Source organism: Suncus etruscus, chromosome 2, assembly GCF_024139225.1.
Source record: "Suncus etruscus isolate mSunEtr1 chromosome 2, mSunEtr1.pri.cur, whole genome shotgun sequence".
Taxonomy (NCBI): Eukaryota; Metazoa; Chordata; class Mammalia; order Eulipotyphla; family Soricidae; genus Suncus; species Suncus etruscus.
The window spans coordinates 10,085,158-10,105,949 of NC_064849.1; the positions used below are offsets into that span (position 1 = coordinate 10,085,158).

The following is a 20,792-nucleotide window of genomic DNA, read 5'->3' on the forward strand; positions in this document are numbered from 1 at the left end:
TTTGGGTCCGGAGAGATAGCACAGTGGTGTTTGCCTTGCAAGCAGCCAATCCAGGACCAAAGGTGGTTGGTTCAAATCCCGGTGCCTCATATGGTTCCCCATGCCTGCCAGGAGCTATTTCTGAGCAGACAGCCAGGAGTAACCCCTGAGCAATGCCGGGTGTGGCCCAAAAACCAAAAAAAAATTTTTTTTAATTAATTAAAAAAATAAAAACTCCATACTTATTGAGGACATATCAGTGGACAATAGTGTCACAACATTTCTAAATGCCTCCCTGGAGGCTATTCTTTCTCCTTCCACCAGAATGACTCACAGAGCAAAAAGTCCCCAAGTCCTTGGTTTCCTTTTTCTCCAACCATCTCTCTGAAACATCGCTACTCAGCAATATAGTCCAAAAGGAAGAAAGAGGTGCAAAGACAGGGCAGAAAGGAATCTTGATCATCCAGGCTAATGGATCACCTTGATAAGATTTTTTGGGGGGGGAGTGACAGAGAGGAAATCTACATCCTGCATCAGTAGTTCCACATCTGTCATAGGCATGGGAACTACTTTGGGAGATCAGGAAAAACACAGTATCAGATTTGACTATTCCACAGATCAGGGGGAGGGTCAACATCTCATCTGTCCCCAGGAGGCTCTGATCTACTTGCCAGGGGCCATCACACTTGTAGAACAATCATACTCAAAGATGATCCCTCACTGCATGCATCCCATGAAAACAGTCTCTCAACATACTCCCATGTCCATCTTCCATATATATATAATGAGACTGGGCTAGTGGGCACCAGAAACAGAACAGGAAAGGGCAAAGTCAAAGCCAGGAAATGCACAGCGGGCTTTCAGCATTACCGACCACTGAAACTCATGGCTGCCACAGTGCACAGTCAAGCAAAGAGAACTCACAGGTCATCATGTATTTCTGTTCACGTGTGGCATGTGTCAACGATGCAGTTGACAAGGCGCATCATTGATCTGAGTGTTATTTACTGGTGTCCTCTCAATGATCATTTGTGAAATGTGTGTGCCGGAGCCAAGCACTGTGTTTGGACATACTTCTGTCTTATGGCAGGAGGAACCTTTTTCCTCACTTGCAGACTTATTCATGTCACACACATACACATTCATACAAAATAATCATGCACTAATGATCTTCTACACAGTGTTGTGGTTTGGGGGGGGGGGGGTAAACCCAGCTGCACTCAGGGGTTATTTCTGGCAGGCTTGGGGGACCAGATAGGATGCTGGGGATCAAACCCAAGCTGGCCACATGCAAGAAAAACACCCTACTCGCTATGCTATTAGTTTAGCCCCCTCTTATAATTTATTTTAGGCTCACTAACACCATTCCAAGCCATAGGCAGTGGGGAGAACAATAGGGGTAGGTAGGGTACAGTGAAAATGAGAGGATTTCGAAGGGAGGAAGTTAGGGAGGGTGCTCTATCATGAAACAGGAGGTTGAGGACCACCCCCCCCCGAATTCTTGCATCGCAGACTACTCCATTGTTCCCCAAATGCAAATGTCAGGATACCTGCCCCTTTTTTTGATAAGCCAAATTGGGAGATGGAATAAACAGATCTGTGAGCTCATGATATGTACCCCAAGTTCTGCTGGGCTGATTGTGGGTGGAATCCATTCAATCTATTGAGGAACATTTAACAGGAGACAAGGCCTTGTCTCTTTTGAAAGCAACTGTAGTTCTTCATTTCCCTTCTTTCTCACCCCAGTCTCTGTTCTGGGCCCTAACTTCACCAGCTCAGTACACTTCCCTTCAATCTCACTTCTAGAGACTCTCCCAGTCTCCTCTTTTGTGTCTATCTATTTGCTCCCCAGATTTTTGAAGTGCACCCTATTCATTATTGATGAGTGGTCATCATTTATTTATTTATTTCTTGAAGGACATTTGCCTGCTTCGGGATATTTGGCTACTGTGAATGAAGCTGCAAAGAATATTCTTGTACAAATATCACTTTGGGAGGAAATGAATGTTTACTTTCCTTTGCGGCCAAGACATACTGGAATTGGATGTGGGACCACGTGCACGAAATTGCTCAATCTTAAGGGCTGTCTGCAGTGAATTGGATGCAAAATCACCCGTTTTTCATGCGGTTGCCATTTTATGTAATGACATGAAAAACATGAAATGCACACAGGTTCTTATGGGCAATTGGGAATATCTTGGATTTCAGTCTTTCAGTCTTGAATTTCAGTCTTTCGGGGATTGTCGAGAGGTGTATCAGAGAGATTTCCATTTGTGTGTACCTTGTGACCTTAATACCTCATGATATTAAACATATTCATCTACCTAGTGGGAAATTGCATAATATCTTTGTGAAGTATGTCAGTCAATTTCCCGCTTTTGTGTTTTCTTGTTATTATTGATTTAGTATAGTTCCCTTTATAGATTCCAAATGAGGCCTTTGTGAGTATTTTATATGTGGTTCATATTTACTCCATTTGTAAGGCTTGACTTGTCTTCATTTTTCAACAGTATCTGTACAAGGTCAGGAGTTTTAGATTTTGCTGGATCATTTTTACAGAACTTTCGAGGCTCTTTTCATTCCATTTCTTTAATAGCAAAAATCCTTCTTCCAGCACTTCTGGAAACCTGCTAGTTTTAGTTTTAGCATTCACATTTGAACTTGTAATTCAGGAGTCGCTTTCCTTCCTTCTTCCTTCCTTCCTTCCTTCCTTCCTTCCTTCCTTCCCTCCCTCCCTTTCCTTCCTTCACTTTCTTCCTCCCTCCCTCCCTCCCTTCTTCCCTTCCTTCCTTTTTTTCTTCTTTTCTTCCTTTCTTCCCTCCCTCCATTCCCTCCCTTCTCTTCCCTTCCTTCTTCCCCTTCCTTCCTTCCCTTCTCTTCCCTGCCTTCCTTCCTTCACTTCCTTCCTTCCTTCCTTCTCTTCCTTTCCTTCCTTCCTTCCCTTCTCCCTCCCTTCCTTTCCTTCCTTCCCTTCACTTTCTTCATTCCTCCCTCCCTTTTCTTCCTTTCTTCCTTTCTTCCTTCCCTCCCTTCCCTCCTTTCTCTTCCCTTCCTTCTTCCTCCTTCCTTCCTTCCCTTCTCTTCCCTGCCTTCCTTCCCTTCCTTCCTTCCTTCCTTCCCTTCTTCCCTTCCTTCCCTTCCTTCCTTCCTTCTTCCCTTCCCTCTCTCCTTTCCCTCCCTCCCTTCTTTCCCTTCCCTTTCTTCCTTCCCTTTTCCCCTTCCTTTCTTCCTTCCCTCCCTCCCTTTCCTCTCTTTCCTCTCTTCCCTTCCTTCTTCCTCCTTCCTTCCTTCCCTTCTCTTCCCTGCCTTCCTTCCCTTCCTTCCTTCCTTCCCTTCTTCCCTTCCTTTCCTTCCTTCCTTCCTTCCTTCCTTCCTTCCTTCCTTCCTTCCTTCCTTCCTTCCTTCTTCCCTTCCCTCTCTCCTTTCCCTCCCTCCCTTCTTTCCCTTCCCTTTCTTCCTTCCCTTTTCCCCTTCCTTTCTTCCTTCCCTCCCTCCCTTTTTCCCTTCCTTTCTTCCTTCCCTCCCTCCCTTTCCTCTCTTTCCTCCCTTCCCTCCCTCCCTCCTTCCTTCCCTCCCTCCCTCCTTCCTTCCCTCCTTCCCTCCCTCCCTCCCTCCCTCCCTTCTTCCTTCCTTCCTTCCTTCCTTCCTTCCTTCCTTCTTTCCATTCAGTGCCAGGGTTCAAGGCCAGGTCTCTAGCATGCAAAGCCCATGTTCCTGTGTTTTTTTTTCTTTTCTATTTTTTCTCTTTTTTGGGGGGGGGCATACCGAGTGCAGGGATTACTCCTGACTCTGCACTCAGAAATCACACCTAGCAAACTCAAGGAACCATGTGGAAGGTTGGGGATTGACACAGGGTCAGCTGCATAAAAGGCAAATATCCTCCCTGCTGTGCTATTATTCCAGTCCCAAGACCTGTATTTTATCACTATTTTTAAATAATTTTTATCATTTTTATTTTACCACATTCCTAGGCCCTGGATAGATAATTTAATAATAGTTACATTGTTTTATATACTACATGGTAGGGTTTATGGTTCTTCTCTCTAGATGTCCCATTATCTTAGCACCATTTCTTAAAAGAAGACTTTCATTTCTTCCCCCATTGTTGTCATCAAAAATCAATTTACATGCACAGGTCCATTTTCTCATTGAATAAAATATTTGTTCTGGGTTTTCCTGGATAACCGTGAGCAGGCTAGGAAATCTCCCTTCTTTATACAAATAGATGCTGGACTCAATCAAAGCTGACTCTCAGACCATCATCTCCACTGGTGTGTTAGTCTGATAAATTACACTGGTTCATTTGGTGAATGCTAGACTCACCCATGCATTTCTAAGGATAAGTACCGCTTATGCTTTACACATAATCCTTTTAAAATAACACTGTGTGTTTATGATTTTTAAGATACTGGGGGAGATTTGTATAGCTTGGGAGTATTTCTTTTTAAGGGATGTACTTCAAAGTATGGTGATGCTGTGAAGCCATGAGTTTTTCCTGTCTTTTTTGGGGGGCGGGGGGGACACATGCAATGGTGCTCAAGGCTGACTCTTGACTCTGCTCAGGAATCACTCCTGGCAGTGTTTAGGGGGTCCTATGGGATGCCGGGGATTGAACCCAGGTCAGTTACTTGCAAGGCAAACACCGTCTCCACTGGGATTTTGCTCAGCCCCTTTTCTGCACTTTTAAAAAAGGGTTTTTAGCTAGGAGCTCAGTTCCTTAGCAAACTTGAAGCAATGCAGAGGATCCATTTCTTCTTCTGTCAATTACAGAAAGCTGCAGTTTTACAAGACATTTTCACATTTAATCTACACCGCTGAATCTGTTGGCATAACTCTCCCCTACATTTTAAAATCAGTTTTTACTATCTGAAACATCTTTGCTATCTATGCAGATGGTTCTTGCATTTCAAATTCTGGTTACCGGATTTTGTGTTTCCTTTCTTTTATGTAATCATGATGGTTGGAAATTATGAATTTCATAAGGATTTAAATTTCATAAGGAATAAATACATTTCAGAGAAATTGCTTTTGGTGTTATCTATTTTCACTAAACTGTGTGTTCTTTGTTGATTGTTGGCTCCTGTATTTGTTTTTCTTTCTACTTCATTTGGATTTACTTTTCTATTCTAGTGCTAGCTTCTTAACACAGAAATTATGATTTAACTCAAGTCATTACTTTCCTCGATTTTGCTTTTTTTTCCTTCTTACTATAAGCACCGGAAGCTATAACTTGCCCTCTCTGACATGTAAAGAGAACATCTCCAATTTCAGCCCCACCCTCATTTTTGAAACACTGTGTTTTCACTGTCACTCAGTTAATACTATTTTTCTAGGGTTTGAGAGACAATACAGTGGGGAGGACACTTGCCTTGCATGTGGCCAACCTAGGTTGGATTTCTGGCATCCCATATGGTCCTCCAAGCACCACTAGGATGACTTGAGTACAGAGCCATGGGCAACCCCTGAGCACTTCTGGATGTGACCCAAAAACCAAACCAAGCCAAATCAAACCAAACTATATTATTTTTGTTTTCCTCCAACCTATATTACCAAATTTACAACTACCAGGGGATTTTCTATATATATATATATATATATAGCCTGCTTATTATTTTTAATTTGGGGTAGTATGGTCAATATTACAACATAATGATACAGCAATGCCAGATAACATTACACGATGCCCTACAGCAATGTGGGATAACATTGCACAATATTCATAGTAATCCAGGGTAATAATACATGAAACCTCACAGCAATGCGGGGTAACACTGCACAATACCCTGCAACAATGCAAAGTGATACGACACGATACCACTTAGCAACACAGGGGAACCCTACATGATACCCCACAGCACTTTGTAACATTACACAATACCACACAGCAATGCAGGGTGACACTACATGATACTCTCTAACAATGCAGGGCAACACTAGACAATACCACACAGTACTGCTGGATAATACTGCATGATCCTCTACAGTACTACAGGGTAAGACTACACAATAGCATACAGCAATGCAGGGTTACACTACATGATACCTGTCAGATCTTACTCTCCTTTTTTATAGAGACAAAAGCAAAGTCTTCAGTGATAACAAAGCTTTGTCCTAGATTTGTCCAGAACTCTGATTACCTACTTTGGTGGGGTAGAAGACCCCACACCACTTGTGACAGACAGGGGGGCCCCTGTCTGAGAAGCCATAATGCTGAGAAGCCATAATGACACATCAAAAGCATAAACTATTGTAACCATGTGAGTAACTTCTCCAATAAAAAAATGTTTAATTTAAAACAAAATAGTTGATAATTGTTAATTTCCTACAAAGGCTGGAGAATAATTATAGAGAGTAATTATATATTATAATTATATAGTGGCTTGTTAATAACAAAGAATGTAGTAACTGGTAGAAAATAAAAATAAATCCAGAAAAAAACTTATGTTTTGGTTTGGGGGCCACCCCAGATATCCTCAGGAGTCCCTCCTGACTCTGCATCTGGGTATCACTCCTGGCAAGCTTGGGGACCCTACAGGGTGATGGGGGAAAGTTGTTTTCCATGAAGCACAGTGTCCATCTCAGCCCCAAGCTGCATGGCGAAAGAGCTAAGCATGGAAAATAGGGCTCATCCCAGTGGAAGACAAAGTCAGTGAAGACACTGGGAACCACCTATTGAGCAGGGTGTATGCATGGCACATTAAACAGTGAGGGTGGTGCAAAGACGACAATGAGGTCAGAGACGCATGGTCAAAGCCCTGGATCAGCCTTGGTGAACACAACAATGGAAGCGAACCTCAAAGGCCTTCCAGTCTCCTAAGCCCTCTGGGGGGTCCTTGGAGGAACACTTCCCTGCTGAGCCCCAGTTCCTGACTGAGATGTGACCATAGTGGTCCCAATCCTGTCCCGAGTGTCCGTGAGGGCACGAGAGCTAGCCATGACCTTCTTGTTCGAAGGAAAGTTACCTGGGCTATAGTACTGAGACAGGGCCCAGAGTAGGCTCCCAGGAACTATTGTAGGGCATTTCTGCCCTACCTTCCCTGCCTCCCACCAGCCCCACATGTGTCCAGCCTGCTCACCTTTTCCCACTCTCGGTCTTTGTTCAACACGATCACCACCAGCCGGGGGTGCACCTGGTAACCCTCCTCTGTGAACGACAAGTCTTTGCCATTCCACGTCACGTTGACCATGAACCTGGAGAGAGGTGGAGAGATGGACACGAGGTGAGCAGAGACTCTGAGAAGGGCCAAATTTGTCCTGCCCCCCCCCCCCCCCATGGACAAGGGGAAAAGCTCCCCAGTGAGCAGCCTCTGTGCAGGGAGGAACCAGAAATGCTGAGGGTGTAAGTGGTCGAGCGTATGTTCCATGCTTCCAGCCCTTCTCTCAGAACCCCCAGGTCTCACTCTTCAGTGCATATATACCATAGAAACCATATTCCTTCTTTCTTTATTTTTGAGACACACCTAATAATGCTCAGGGCTGATTCCTGGCTCTGCGCTCAGGGATCACACCTGGTAGTACTTGAAGAACCCTATGGGATGTTGGTGATTGAACTGCGGTCAGCTGTGTTCAAGGCCAGTGCCCTCCCTGCTGTACTATTGCTCTGACCCACCATGAGTTTGCTTGTATAAGGTTGTAGAGGAACTGAGAGAGAAAAGCAGAGTGAGGTGCTGGGGATAGTGACTGGGAGCACAGGAGCAACAGTGAAGAGCTCACTTGAGGAAGAGGCAGTAGGGGGGGGCTGAGTGACAGCCTAGCTGTGAGATGGGGTGGGAAAGGGGGATGGGGGCCGTGTCTCAGCGGTGGCAGCTTGATGGGGCCTCAGGCAGTCATTGCCTATCTAAGTATTGTCAGCAGCCTGCCTGCCTCGCCTACTGTCCCCTCTGCCCTCGCCTGGCCACCTCATCTGCAGACAGGCTAGCACCAGACAGGGTGAAAAACAGATCCTAGCTCTAGCCATGGACAGAAGAACCTTTCCATGACTTCCAGCTCTATTTGTTGCTGGAGAAAGAGGATAAGGCTGTGGATACCCAAGGAAACAGATGTTGAGTAGACACTCACCAGCAGAGCAGGTGAATCAGAAAGAGAATATTTCCTTGTTTCAAAGTCACCACAGCTCCCTGATTTTTATTCCTTCAATATCACTCACTGTGACCCCTCCCCAAAGAAGCCAAATGCTAATCTCACTTGGATGGTCAGACCCTCCCACAGGTCGAGAAGAGACACAAGTTGGTGCAGAGAGGATGGTTAGCTTAGAAGCCATGTGAAATATGCACATGGCAGGACCTTAATAAAGCTGGATGTCTCCTAAAACTTCAACTGACTGCCTGTGGGTCATTTCTTCACCATCACCCTGATACCCACAGACTCACCAGGCTGTAGGGGCTGCAGGTGCCAGGCTGGGCTGAGAAAGGCCTCACCATCTATCCATCCACCCATCCACCACCTTTAGGACTCTCTATAGCAGTGGTCCTCAAACTATGGCCCGCGGGCCACATATTGTATTTGTATCTGTTTTGTTTCTTCATTGCAAAATAAGATATATGCAGTGTGCATAAGAATTCGTTCATAAGTTTTGTTTTTACCTCCAATGGTCTGAGGGACAGTGAACTGGCCCCCTGTTGAAAAAGTTTGAGGACCCCTGCTCTATAGTTTAATTAATACAACCCATAGCTAAAAAAAATTTTTTTTTGGTTTTTAGGTCACTCCTGGCAACATTCAGGGGTTTCCTGGCTCTATGCTCAGAAATCGCTTCTGGCAGGCTCAGGGTACCATATGGGATGCCAGGATTCGAACCACCATCCTTCTGCATGCAAGGCAATTGCCCTACCTCCACGCTATCTCTCAGACCCCTAAATTTTTTTTCTAATAATGAAAAATTTTAGTCCCTAAAGAGGGAGACTAGTTTTACCAGGTATGATGGAAAATCAGATCTTCAAGGACAAGGGAAGGAAAAATTCCAAACACAAGGAATGAGTTTCATATATCAACAAACTATTGAGGTCCTTGGATATCTCAGTCTTTGAGATGGATAAAATGGTCTTTCTTTAAATGTAAACCATTAGAAAAGAGGGCGAACATTGGGGCATGAATAGACCTGGAAGAATGACAGAATTTTGACATTTTTTTTATCTCCAGTTTTCTGCAAATATTTTTTAAAAACATAAAAATACTTGTAAAATTAATTGTAAAATCTACCCCCCATGGTGTGAAATCACACACATGCACATTTCTACCCCAAGGCGAACGGGTTTGAAGGAGCAGTGTAGCTGTGAAGAATTAATAAACCAAGCCACTCAGGAGGGAGACATTGGCTTCTACTTCCTGGTGTCTCCAAGTATGCCAAGTCAAACTGTCTTTTTTTTTTTATTAACCCAGTACAAAATTCCACCAGAAGATGGAAGGTCAAGTGATCCAGGTGGGCCTTTACATATCAAAAGCATAGGTTTAAAGAAGAGAGAACGATGGGGGAATGTCTAGTTTTGGGTTAATAGCTGCGTGTCATCTTACAGATACTATTTCTTTAAAAGAAGAGCAGAAAAATAAAACCCAGCTCTTCTAGAAGGAACAAGAACTAATCATGATTCTATTTGCTTCGTTTGAGGATTCTGTGATCATTTCCAAGCAAGATAATTGATTGTTCTAACAGTAATTCACTGCCCGTGTTATTGTATGGATCAGGCTAATTTATGGCAAGACAGAGAGAGGCAGAAACAGTGAGCAAAGCCCATTCCCACCCTCTGACCCTTGTTCCTGCAATTTGATGGCAGAAACACAAAAAAGAGAAGAGTGCAAAGAATCAAGGCAAGTACCAAAAGGGAGTGAAAGTGAGAGGACGTGGGGGTGTGGAGAATGAGGTTCTCTCCCAACTCAACCCACAGGATTTAGGGAGTGAATAGGGGGTCTTGAAAAGAAGGATTGAAGGGACAGAGGAAATGTTCTGTGCAGGGAAGTCCTTTGAGTCATGACGAACTCTGGGCTTTGTTCACAGAGGACTCCCTCAAACCTCTGAATAATCTTAAGGAAATGAGCTTGCTGAAAATATTTTTGTTATTGGATTTTTGTTCAGATGGTTTTAGGGATCTCTCAGAGGTGTGTTTGCTTTGGGTGGATTGGGGGATTGAGTTACACCTCATGGTGCACAGGGGTTAGTCTTGGCTCTGCACTCAGGAATCACTCCTACTGAGTTCAGGTAACCCTATGGGATGCAGAGGATCGAACCGGGGTCAGCCATGTACAATCTTAATTACTATTGCTCCAGTTTCACCCCTCAGTAAAGTTTTTAATCAAAGAAGTGATGCCTCAGACTTGTTGCCTGTAAGTGAAAATGTAGACTCTCAGACCTTAGAGATCTCGGTATCATTCACAGCTGAAAACCACACATGAACCAATGGCTGGAACTGGGCTGCCCTGGTCTCCCTCTTCCTGTGCCACCTCCTGGAAAAGGACTGATGAGCTAGATGAGGTATTGCAGTCTAGAAGGGCATGTCCCGGGAGCACATACCTCTTACAGGCTCTTGCAGGACTCCCGAGATAAGAGTTTCTTGGATTGGGAATTCAGAGTACCAGACTGTGGGCCTTTACCTCATCAGCCATCAGCCCTTGGTATAACCATATCATCAGCATCTAAGTGACCTGATGCATAGTGTTCAAGTTGGCTTTTTAGTTTTCTTCCTTATGGTTATGTTTAACTCTAACTGGGGGGCAGGATGCAGACTCGGGAGTGGGCAGAGTCAGTTTTTTGAGGCTGCAGATGTTGACAGAATATGAGCCATAAATATCATCAGCCCAACCACCTCTCCACCCATCGACCCATCTATCTGCTCACCCCCCATTCATCCTTCCATTGCCCCACCTTCCCATCCACCCATCACCCATTCATCCTTCCATCTACCCATCCGTGCGCTCATCCATCTGCCCAGCACTCCATTTACCTGCCATCTATTTTTCCATCAGCTAATATAGCATCCAACTACCCATTCCATAAATGTTTTTGAGCCCCTACTAGGTGTCTTGCCCTGTAGCATGACATAGTTAGAAAAATTATACAGAAATAATCTAATATTTGGTTTTCTGTGGTGGAGAGAAGTACATAAACAACCACACTGTGGAAGAGAAGGTGTCAAGTGTAAAGTGAGTAATACAGGAAAGTGGCTGGTGCAAATAAGAAGGAAACAATGGCTGGTTCTCTAGTATTGAAGAGAGAGATGGGATTAGGAAGCAGAGGAAAAAATGTTTGGGTCAAATTGAGATTAAAAAAAAAGGAAAAAAGAATCAAGTGGGGGCATTGGTAGAGGGGTATGGATATTGCAATGGTTGACCAAACATTATAGGCCTGAAACAATTATGAACAACTTAATAACTGTGTATTTCAAGGTGACTCAATAAAACATTTAAAAACAATGAATTGAGAAGCTATCCATTTCATAGTGGCAGAAACAAATTTTCCAAGATTCATATTTGTACTTGTTTGCTCAGATTTTTTATCACTGGCAACCCTTGTTTTCCTAGCACTAATAGGAAAACAATTCCTTTTCAAGAAAATGTTTACCAAACACTATCATAAAATCTCTCTTCCATCTGAAAAAAATTACAACAAAACACAAATCAGTTGCTGAATTGCCCTCCATCTGCTGCCCCAAATTCAGAACTAGACTGATTCTTTTTCTTCTTTCTTGTTGATAGAATCCAAAGAGCAGTCAAGCCAGGCTTCAATTACTCAACATTTTGGGAAGTGAAGAGAATCAAAGTGGATCTCACCTAATGTCCTCCACACATGTGTGATCTGGGGAAATTAAGCCAATTACCAAATGTTTGGGAAATAGCCAGCTTGTTATCTGTGAAGGTTTGGGTTTTGACATCTAGACACTTAACCCTCTGGGGTGTCACTCTTGGGGTAATGGTACATGAACCCTATGTCACCTTTTGCATCAAAGATCAGCTTACAGCTAAGTCTACTCCACTGGTTCTCCTTCTATTTCAGTTTTTTAACTATCCAATCCCATTTCCTTCACTTGGTCATGAAACCAGATTGACTTAGCAGGAAGGTTTTTGGGGTGCTATCACCCTGCTTCAGCTTATGTGGAAGCAATTCTAGGGGAGTTCTCAAAGTGTGCATTGCCTTGCATGCATTCTTTTAAGATTCAATATTCTGGACCAATGAATTCTTAAAGCCAAGGTTAATTCGGTATTTTGCTTTCTTCCTTTTCTTATTAAGAGCTTGTGTTCCCTTGGGAAGCAAAGAATATAACAAAACTTGATCTGAATTTTTTGCTGACTACTCATTTCATTACAAAATTGGCAGGGAGCAAGGAAGTACCTATTATCTCCCATTCCCCTACCCAGTTTCTAGGAAAGACCATCTATATTTTTCCAGGCTTTCTTCCCAGTGAAGTTTGTTCCTTCCCAAGCAAAAAAAAAAATTCTGTTCCCTTATCTTGGATGATAGATACTATTATACACCCAATTGCCTCGTCCCATTAACACCTGCTGGGCATTTGTATTAAACAGGAAACGTTATCACGGTTTTGTTTATCTCTTGAAAATTGATTAGAAGCCTTTTGTGACCAGATAAAATATCAGAAATCCTGGCTACCGCTAAGCTTCAAATTACATCTTCAATATTCCCCTCGAGGGCAATAAATACATTAAAGCAGGCTGACAGGATGTAGGCGCAGAAAGAGACGCTAATGGCTTGTCAAGGATCAGCTTCTGCGTCATTATTTTCCACGAATGGTAAAGATACCAAATAGTGAGGTGTTTGTTTTTTTTTTTTTTTTAATTTTCAGTCACATACCTACATAGAACCAGAAAACATGCAAATATTTGTGACATAAACACAAATATTTGGTGTCCACCATTGTAGGTGTCATCGGGGTGAAAGACATTTCTCAACTGGAACTCTGACTGGCTGAAGTCTGGAGATTAGAAATAGCCAGAGAGATAGTCCAGTGGCCAGGGAGCTCACCTGGCATGAATCTGACCCAGGTTCCATTCCTGTCATCTCATATGGTTCCCTGAGCACTGCCAGGACTAATTCCTGAGTACAGAGACAGGAGTAAGCCCTGAACAATGCTGGGTGTGCCCCCCCCAATAAAAAAATAACACTAAAATCTGGCCGCCTTTTTTCTTTATTAAAATAGAATTAAATGGACCAGAGTGTTCGGTTTTCTAAGGAACTGCCTAATATAGTCACCACAACTACAAGTGGCTACTGGATTCCTGAAGAGAGATAACTTAGAACTGACAGACTGTACTACAGATTCTCATTCCATGCTGGATCCTGACTACTTTATACTGGGGCAGTGTGTGTGTGTGTGTGTGTGTGTGTGTGTGTATGTGTGTGTGTGTTGTGTATGTGTTGTAAAAGATTTCATGAGTAATTTTATACTGACTTCATGTTGAAAACTTTAGATCGGTTAGGTGAAATAAAACATATTATTTCTTCGATCTGCTTTTTACTTAATGTGCTACCAGAAATTTTGCTTTTGAGTCACCCTGGCAGTGCTTGGGACTCACTCTTGGCTCTGCACTCAGGAATCACTCAAATGGGGTTCAGGGGACTATATGGGGTGCCATGGATCAAACCTGGGTTTGCTACATACAAGATGAGTGTCTTACCAGCTGTACTATCACTTCAGCCTGTTACCAGAAAATTATTTTATATTAATTTTTATTTATTTATAAATACTCTAATTGAATCACTATGAGATACAAAATTACAAAGTTTTTCATGATTGAATTTCAGTCATACAACGTTGAACAGCCTTCCCCAGTTCACATTTCCTGCTACCAATGCCTCCAGTTTCCCTCCTGCCCTCCCTCCTACTTGCAGACAGTTTTCTCTCTCTCTTTCTCTCACTCTCTCTTTTAGACACTTGGATTTGCAATATTGTTACTGATGGGGTATCTTGCATATCACTTCCTTCCTCTCAATACCCAGTTCTCGTCCAGAGCAATCATTTCCAACTCTCATTGTCATGGTGGTCTCTTCTCTGCCCTAACTGCAGTCATCCACTCTTTGTGACAAGCTTCCTACCATGAATGGTCTTCCTAGCCCTTATCTCTATTGCTACCAGAAATTTTAAGTTCTCCCAACATTCGCATGGAATTTGTATAGAGCAGAAGCTCTACCTTTCCTTTAAATGGTTTTGGCTTTTTTTAACCAGTAGACGAAATGCTTCAGGAGGGCAGGGGACCTGATCTTGGTCCGCCTTGTATTTCTAGCTCAACCGAGTACCTGGCACAAAGCTGGCTTTGAATCAATATGTGCAGATAGAATCAAAGAATGAGCCGCTATTTCTAACATTCCCTGCCACAGAGCTAGGATCAAAGTCTGGCTCAGCTGCTCCCAGCTGTGTCACCTTGGGGCAAGTATTTAAAATTCTCTGAGCCTTTACTTGCTTCTTCTCAAAGATGGATTCCGTGACATGCTATGAACTAGTATGGAGATATCTGTGCGATTTAACCTAACAGCCAGCTGCCTCCCAGCCTTTGACAGGCTCCATGATCATGCACATAAAATGCCTAACACAATGATCTGTGTTAAGCTTTTGCCTAATAAACAGTGTGTTCACAGAGATATTGTTCTATGCATTTTCCTTTTATAACACATTTTTCTAATTCCCTCCTTCCAATGGCAGCTCGATTTAGAGAGCCATGATTATGGCCATTTTGTGAATGCATTGGTATCATCATCCCCAGACTCCTGTTATCCATTTGTCAAATGTCAACTCTAACTAAAAGCTCAAGCCAACCTTGAACTAGAACTTAAACTTATGCTGCATTTCTAGGCATCGGTCTAAAGTTTGCAAAAACAAGAATGCAAAAATACATTCCCTAATTTATTGCAGGCTTGTTCATGTTTATTATACATGAGGACACAGAAGTGTCCGGGATTGATGACTAGATAGTGAAAAAAAATAGTGCATTTCACCAACAGAATATGACTTAGCTGTTCAAAAGGATAAAAGGAATCCTAAAATGAAATGAGGCTATATTATACTATTTTAGCCACATGAGGCCTTTCATGTGGCTAAAATGAATTTTAGTCACTTGGCTCAAGTGGATTACGACAAAGAAATAAATCAGAAAGAAAAAGACAAATGTTGGGTGATTTCATCTACTGCCCCAACCCTAAGTAAGAATCTGAAATGGGGGCTGGTGTGATAGCACAGTGGGGAGGGCGTTTGGCTTGTAACACGGCCAACCGGGGTTCTAGCCCCAGCATCCCACATTGGAATCGACAGAACATTAAAACAGCTTTCTTCACAGTTGGGGTGTGATAAAAGGCCCAAATCATTAAATCTGGAGATGTGTCTATCTACAGAACAGAGCTTATATGGGAGGAGGGTTGGCTGGGAAGGGCCCTTGGGACACACCAGTAGGGGGAACCAAGAAATAGGGAAGTCTGGTAATGGCTGTGGTGTTGGAATAATGTAACCATAATTAACAGCATTGTAATTCCCAGTATCTCCATTAAAAATAGTGACTTTGGGGGGACTATTTTAAATGATCAAAACAATGAATCTCTTTGTCTCTCTCTGTAAGTCTCTGTCTCTATCTCTCTGTCTCTGTCTCTCCTTACAGCTTCCCAAATCTGATTACTTGAAAAGTTCTCTAGACATCTTTACTCTTCAGATGCCCCTTCAGACTTTAATTCTCTTAGTCTTTTATAAATGCCGCCATAATCCGTTTAATGTTTCTCAATTCTCGGTTAATTTTCCATCCCTGAGGCCATTATCTGTGCTGGGGGCTCTGCGCCGCCCTGCAGCGCCCCTGGAGGAACTGTGGGTGTTTTCAACTGCTCACTTCATCCGGGGGGTGGTCCTGCATCTCTCCAGGTTCTCAAAAGATAGTATAGCGGGGACAGTGCTATCCTTTGCACATGCAGACCTAAATTCAATCCCAAGCATCCCATATGGTTTCCTGAGCTCTGCCAAGAGTCATCCCTGAGGATAGAGCTAGGAGTCAGCCCCAAGCACAGCTGGGTGTGGCCGAAAAATAAACCCCAAAATATATTGGCTCTTTCCAGTTTTCTCTGGATATAACCCCACTCCTCCTGGCCTGGTGCTTGCATTCTGAGGATTTCCTTCAATAGGGATCAAAGGCAGAACCACAGAGCCAACAAGCTGCAGGACTGGACAGAAGTGAGGCCACTTCGGTACATGATTCTCTATACCTGAATTTCCCGGGAACCCAGCATGGTCTGTGAAAGGCAGCATTAGAAAAAGACAAAAGACAGAGTTCAGGACAATATTGACTCAAATGCTGTAGGAGCTAGAGCACAGTGGGGACAGTACTTGCCTTGCATGCAGCTGACCCAGGATAGAAACAGTGGAGTAAGGTAGAATGAAGGGGCAGCGTGGTGGGTGGGCTGTGAGGACTAATGCAAGATACCCAGGTTTGCCCGAAAGCCAACAGAGGGTTTCTGCCTACCAGGGATGACCCCAACATCATATAGGATCCCCTGAGTACTGCCAGGAGTGATTCCTGAATGCAGAACCAGAAGTCCTGAGCACCGCCAGGTGTGACCCCCTCCAAATATATATATATATATGTTCCTGTTTTTTTTTTGTTTTGTTTTATTTTGGGTTTTCTTAGTATCTATGAAAAATTTACTGACACAAATTGGGTATCTTTTTTTTAATTAGAGTTTTGTTTTTGTTTTTGTTTGGTGGCCACACCTGACTCTGATTAGGCCTTACTACTCCTGGCTCCATGCTCGGGGAGTAAATGTAATTTACTGCAGCAAATTTAGTTGACTGTCAAAATTATTATGCGACATCCCTTCGATGTACAGAACTCCAGATGATCAGCTCTATGTTGATCAAACTGGGGAAACGTCTTTGGAAATTACAAATGAAAATAAAGCCTGATTTCGAAAGCATACGGTTAACTGCTTTGGTTGGGAGATACAGAATTTAAAAAACCTGCTAACAGGAGACAGTAAAACTCCTTCAGGCCTTGGTTTTTCACCTCCCACAGGAAGAGCTTAAGAGCACTGGGTGACGCATGAAGGCAAAGAACAAGGGATGGAGGAGGACCTGGTCATTTCGTCCTCCACAGCTGCATCGCCCTGCAGGGAGGCAAGCCTGCAATAATGGAGAATTTGGATCGGGAATTGAGGGCCTGGGTTGGATCACTGTCTGTCCCATGCATCTCATCTCTGAATAGGATCTATCTCCCAGGACAGATGTGACTACCTCCCCTCACTCAGTGCTTCCCTCTTGCCTCACCATCTGGCCCCAAAGCCCACCCCTTGTTTCTTTCTCTCTTACATTGTCAGGACTGAGTTCAAGCTATTTTCTCCATGTGGATAAACTTCCCTACTCTCCTCTTCTCTTCCAGGTTCTTTGTCATCCATGACCTTTGAATAGAACTCTGGGCCACACACAACGCTACAGCTCTCTGCAACTCTCACAATACATGTGTGGTCATAACAGAAGCAAAGATATGGGGCCAGAGAGATAGTAATAACAGGGAGGGCAGTTGCTTTGCACATGGCCAACCTGGGTTTGAACCCTGGCATCCCATAGGGTCCCCTGTGCATTGCCAGGAGTGATTTCTGAGTGCAGGGGCAAGTTAATCTCTGAGCATCACTGGAGGTGGCCACAAAACAAAACCAGAAGGAAAGATGCGGTCGCAGTTTCAGTCATTCGTGTTTCTCCAGCTCCACGTTGAAAGCAAAGCTCACCCAACACTTCTTGACTTGATTTAAAAAGCGACTCATGGATCTTCCCCTCAGGACCACGTTCTCCCACTCAATGCCAAGCCAGAGGGGAGGAGAGTGCAGTGGGCATAAACCAGTCCTTTGTGCTTTCATATTTCTTTGGTTCCTGACAATATACCCCTTCACCTCTGGTCACATTTTCCCCTTCAATGCCTGACCTTAGTCCTATCAATTATACTCATCCTTTTCCAAATTTTCTATTTCCTTCTGGGACATGTTTTTTTTTTTCTCATATTGCTCCTTCATTATATATGTAGAGTCCCCAAGCACCAGGAGTGCATTTTTTAGAGACAATTTTCACTGTTTGTATTATAGGGATCACTCTGAGAAATGCCTGGAGGCCTTGAGGAGCATGTAAGGGTGGTGCTCAGGGCCCATGAGGGCACTGGGGACTGAACTCAGAGCTCCACACATAGTACAGATAGGCCTTACTGTTGGTGCTCTCTCCCTCGATAAAGGACCTTGCTCAAAGGAGTGTGGGATATCCAAGGGCAGCCCGGAAGGCTGGTACACAGTGCTGCATCAATGTTGTGCTATGAGGGCTTGTCTGTGGAAGCAGGAGGTGCTGTATAGAGTAAAGATTACCAGTATGTGGTGGGTAGGTGTCATCCAAACTGTGGGGTTCATAGACAACTATGAGAAGAGAGAGAGAGAGAGAGAGAGAGAGAGAGAGAGAGAGAGAGAGAGAGAGAGAGAGAAGAAAGGATTTAGGTCACCACTTTCTCCTACTCTCACACATCAGTGTTCCTGGCTCTCAGTAGTGAGGACAGGCGGGGACTCACACCCAGTCTTTTCCCATCCCCAATACCACAGCTTTGGCTCACCGAGAGCAGATTTGTGGGTAACTTGGGTTTTGTGTGGATGCTCAGACACGCCTCTGCATCCACATCAAGGTTTGTGTTGACATCTACCTCATGGTTCTGTGTCTCTGGAGCAGCTTGGCCAATGCCATCCAAACGAAAGGCCATCTTTCAGGAGCCCCATGAAAAAAAAAATGGAGGCTACCACACCTGAATCCACTGATACAGAAACAACCCAGGTCCACCAATGAATACCATCCAAAGCCAAACCACAAAATTATTTCCACATCTAGAGCCACTGATACAGAAACAACCCAGGTCCACCAGTGAATACCATCCAAAGCCAAACCACAAAATTATTTCCACATCTAGAGCTCCCGGATCACATAACCACATGCCCAGCCGCATGACACCTAGTTCAATCTCAGCCACCATGTATGGTTTCCAGAGACACATCCGGAGCGACCCCTGAGCACAGAGCCAGGAGTAGGCCTTGAGCACCACTGGATGTGGTCCAAACCCTACCTCCCCATCAAAGTAATTCTTTTCTTCCCTGGTAGCTCACCAAGCTTTCTGCTCTCTACTCTTCCCTAAGGAATCCCACATCCATGCTTTTACATGATTCTCTCTGAACCTTTCCCCATATATATTCTTGGATGCACAGGCACTTGGGGGGCGGAGGGGAATAAGCCTGGGTCTGAGTCTCCCTCACACTTCGCCTACAGGCAGTGGCATATGGCAGGTGATCACTGGCCATTCACCCACTGAGCAGGCCCAGGCTTCCCTGGGGCCAGAGCTGGAGCCCTTGGCAACACAGAGAAGGGTGTGGGGGTGCTGCTGAATCTCAGAGGCAACGGGGCAGAGTTAAATCTGTCTTGGCCTAAATAGCAGGCGCCACGCTGCCCGGTCTTGTAATGAGACTTGACAGGCCTGTGCAGATCCAGCCGTCATCATTCCTCACATACTGCCATGGCTGTCTAGTGTGGAAATCGTATGGCCCCCAGACGACTCGGCTTTGCCACTGCAGCTACCGGCCAGAGTGCATCACATCTTGGCCCACCATAGCTTAGTCACCACTGGGTGGGGAAAGGACCTAATGGATTTACCACCGAAAGAGCAAAGATTTGTTAAAGCAAGAGAGGAGTTGGGTTTATTTCTTCCCTCCTTTGTATGTGATGTAAATTGGAGAACAGATTTTTTAATGTATGGTCCCTTCTCCTGTTCGTTTTCCCAATCCCTTTGGAGCGTTCCTTTCACATCTGTGGGGGAATCAATGTAGGGAGAGCAGGTGGATGACAAGAATAAATTGATGTGAAAGAGGAGGAAAGTCGGGGGAAGGAAGAAATATGAGAGGAGGGAAGAGAGGAAGGCATGAGGAGAAATGGCATCTCTAAACCAATGCACAATAAAAGAACAAAATGGAATTGGCTTCAGAGCAGGGAAAGGGGTGTGTGGAGGATCATGGCATCAGGAAGGCAGTGGGTAAGAGGGTCAGGGTAGCAAGATGGAGTGAAGCCAGAGCTGGGCAAGCCATGAGCAGGAAGAGAAATGGCATGAGAAGGCCACCTACTGGGGCCTTGGCACAAGCCCTCCGTGACAAGGCTGAGAAAGTAGGTCAGGTTCAGAGCTGGCTGAGGGATGAATGATGGTCCAGGAATAAGGGTGGAAAGGGCAGAGGGTCCCCAGTGAGAGGAGACTTTAACACCACCCCTCTCCGCTAGGAGAGGGGCACATCCCTCAGGCATTGTGAATAATAGAAGTCAGCTTGAAGGGCTCTGTCTCTGTGGCCTTGTCCGCCATGATGGAATTGTCACCATGTTGAGTTCCAATATGGTAGCCATTGACTTTCTGCTGCTATGGAGCCTGTGAGGTTTGGCTGACCTGGTGACAGAAGAGAGTTATGAGCTGGCTATCATTTTATTTCATTTCTGTTTAAGTAGCCACAGAGGGCAAGTGGCTACCAAACTGGACAGTGTATGTCTAGGTGCTGTGAGGAGCACATTTGAGGAGGAAGTGGTCACCCAAAGGAACTACCAAGCTGTTTTCGAAAATGCTACCTGTGTACTTTAGTTGGCTGAGGGAAGCATTAATTTGCATTTGGAAGATTCCCTTTGCTTATTTTAATGATTATCTAGGGGGGCGGGTGGCAGAGGAGATGGAACTAGCATGTCAGTTGTAGCATGACAAGGACTCAGTGTTGCTGAGAAAGAAATTGTGGAATTTTACATCTCTGGAAAAATAAACTACGGAAAAGAAAAATGTGTGAAAAAAATATCAGCAAGGAT

General features: G+C 44.2%; 1 protein-coding gene across 1 annotated transcript in view; it reads right to left on the reverse strand.

The window, feature by feature from the left end:
- GRIN2A (glutamate ionotropic receptor NMDA type subunit 2A) overlaps positions 1-20,792 on the reverse strand; it is a 254,008-nt gene that overhangs the window by 75,190 nt on the left and 158,026 nt on the right. Inside the window, exon 4 of the mRNA XM_049768433.1 lies at positions 7,056-7,170. Coding sequence (XP_049624390.1) covers positions 7,056-7,170 — 115 coding nt within the window. The remainder of the gene's footprint in view (positions 1-7,055; positions 7,171-20,792) is intronic.